Below are 1,557 nucleotides of genomic sequence, written 5' to 3'. Positions count from 1 at the left end.
CCCCTGAAGCTCTGAGGCTCCGTGGTCCCCCTGAAGCTCTGAGGCTCCGTGGTCCCCCTGAAGCTCTGAGGCTCCGTGGTCCCCCCTGAAGCTCTGAGGCTCCGTGGTCCCCCTGAAGCTCTGAAGCTCCGTGGCCCCCCTGAAGCTCCGTGGCCCCCCTGAAGCTCCGTGGCCCCCCCTGAAGCTCCGTGGCCCCCCCTGAAGCTCCGTGGCCCCCCTGAAGCTCCGTGGCCCCCCTGAAGCTCCGTGGCCCCTCTGAAGCACCGTGGCCCCCCTGAAGCACCGTGGCCCCCCTGAAGCTCTGTGGCCCCCCTGAAGCTCTGTGGCCGTGGAATCACCTCCATCTTGTCATCATCACATGTTTTCATTCACTTTTAACTCAGCATCATCCTTCAGATTTTAAATGTGGTTCCTCATAGTGAACAGTAGTAGTATTACCGTGGTGATCGTACACGCTGACGTAGGACACGCCGATGGCCATACACCACACCACCATGTTAGCGACGTCCGTGTAGCTGAGCTCCTCCTCCGCCACTAGGAAGCCGATGTGAGCCGGTAGTTTGTCCAGCGACTTCCCGTCAGAGATCCACCGGGACAGACGCTTTGCTCTGCCGCCATCGGTACCAGCGGCCTGTGGGTAGACCGGGAGCTCCGACATGGGGACCGGCAGCAGCAGAGCTGCCATCGTCCGCTGCCAGAAGCGCTCTCTCCATGAACGGATACTGAGTCGGAACCAGGAAGCTGTGGCTCTCTTGATACGGACCACCGCTAAGAGAAGCCGCCATATTAACCCGTAAAGCAGCGCCATGACAGCTGGAGGAGGACCGCTGGGTCTGCTGCAGCTGATTCTTCTTCTATGGTGTTTACAGATTATTACCGCCATCAACAGGACGGAAATGTAATTCAGAAAAAAAAAAAAATTCCTATACATCTTTAAATCTAAAAAAAAAAAAAAAAACTAAATTAAATACATACCTATACACTCACTCACACACACATAAATACTAAATCGTCTCATCTAATATTGTGTTTTTTAAATTCTTAATAAATTACTTAATAAGTGCTTTAACTATATCATGTGATTGATGCTTCCCTAATAAATTGACCATATTTACTTACATATTCCCCTTTCCAGTTATTTCCTCTCTTTTATTTATTTTCTATAATAAATGAACACATGATCTACTCCTTCTGTTTCCCCACAATAAGAACAATCACCTGATGGATGTTTCCCTATCATTTTTAAACCACTATTTAAACTAGTGTGCCCAATCCTCAACCTGTTTATCCTTACTTCCTCTCTCCTATTCATTATACTATGATTTCTTATCATTACGTCCTTCTGTATTTTATGTAAATGCCTTCCTCTTTCTTCTACATTCCATCTCTCCTGCCATATATTATTTATTTTAATCTTTAATTATTACTTTTATTTCTGCTCCACTTAATGGGACATCTACGGAAGAGGATTAGGGCCACTGAAAAAAAGGAAAAAGTTAACTGATTTTTTTTTTTTTTTTATTTCAGTATAGTATGGGAAAAAAGTCAGAATTCTGA

The 1,557-nt window shown here is 46.5% G+C and overlaps 1 protein-coding gene across 1 annotated transcript in view; it reads right to left on the bottom strand.

The window, feature by feature from the left end:
* Nucleotides 1-845, bottom strand: part of nus1 (NUS1 dehydrodolichyl diphosphate synthase subunit) — a 13,361-nt gene extending 12,516 nt beyond the window's left edge. Inside the window, exon 1 of the mRNA XM_015390614.1 lies at nucleotides 439-845. Within this exon, the coding sequence (XP_015246100.1) occupies nucleotides 439-808 (370 nt within the window). The 5' untranslated portion in view covers nucleotides 809-845. The remainder of the gene's footprint in view (nucleotides 1-438) is intronic.
* Nucleotides 846-1,557: the final 712 nt, after the last annotated feature.

This window comes from Cyprinodon variegatus, unplaced genomic scaffold, assembly GCF_000732505.1.
Source record: "Cyprinodon variegatus isolate N-32 unplaced genomic scaffold, C_variegatus-1.0 Scaffold506, whole genome shotgun sequence".
Taxonomy (NCBI): domain Eukaryota; kingdom Metazoa; phylum Chordata; class Actinopteri; order Cyprinodontiformes; family Cyprinodontidae; genus Cyprinodon; species Cyprinodon variegatus.
This window is presented reverse-complemented; position numbering and strand designations above follow the sequence as displayed.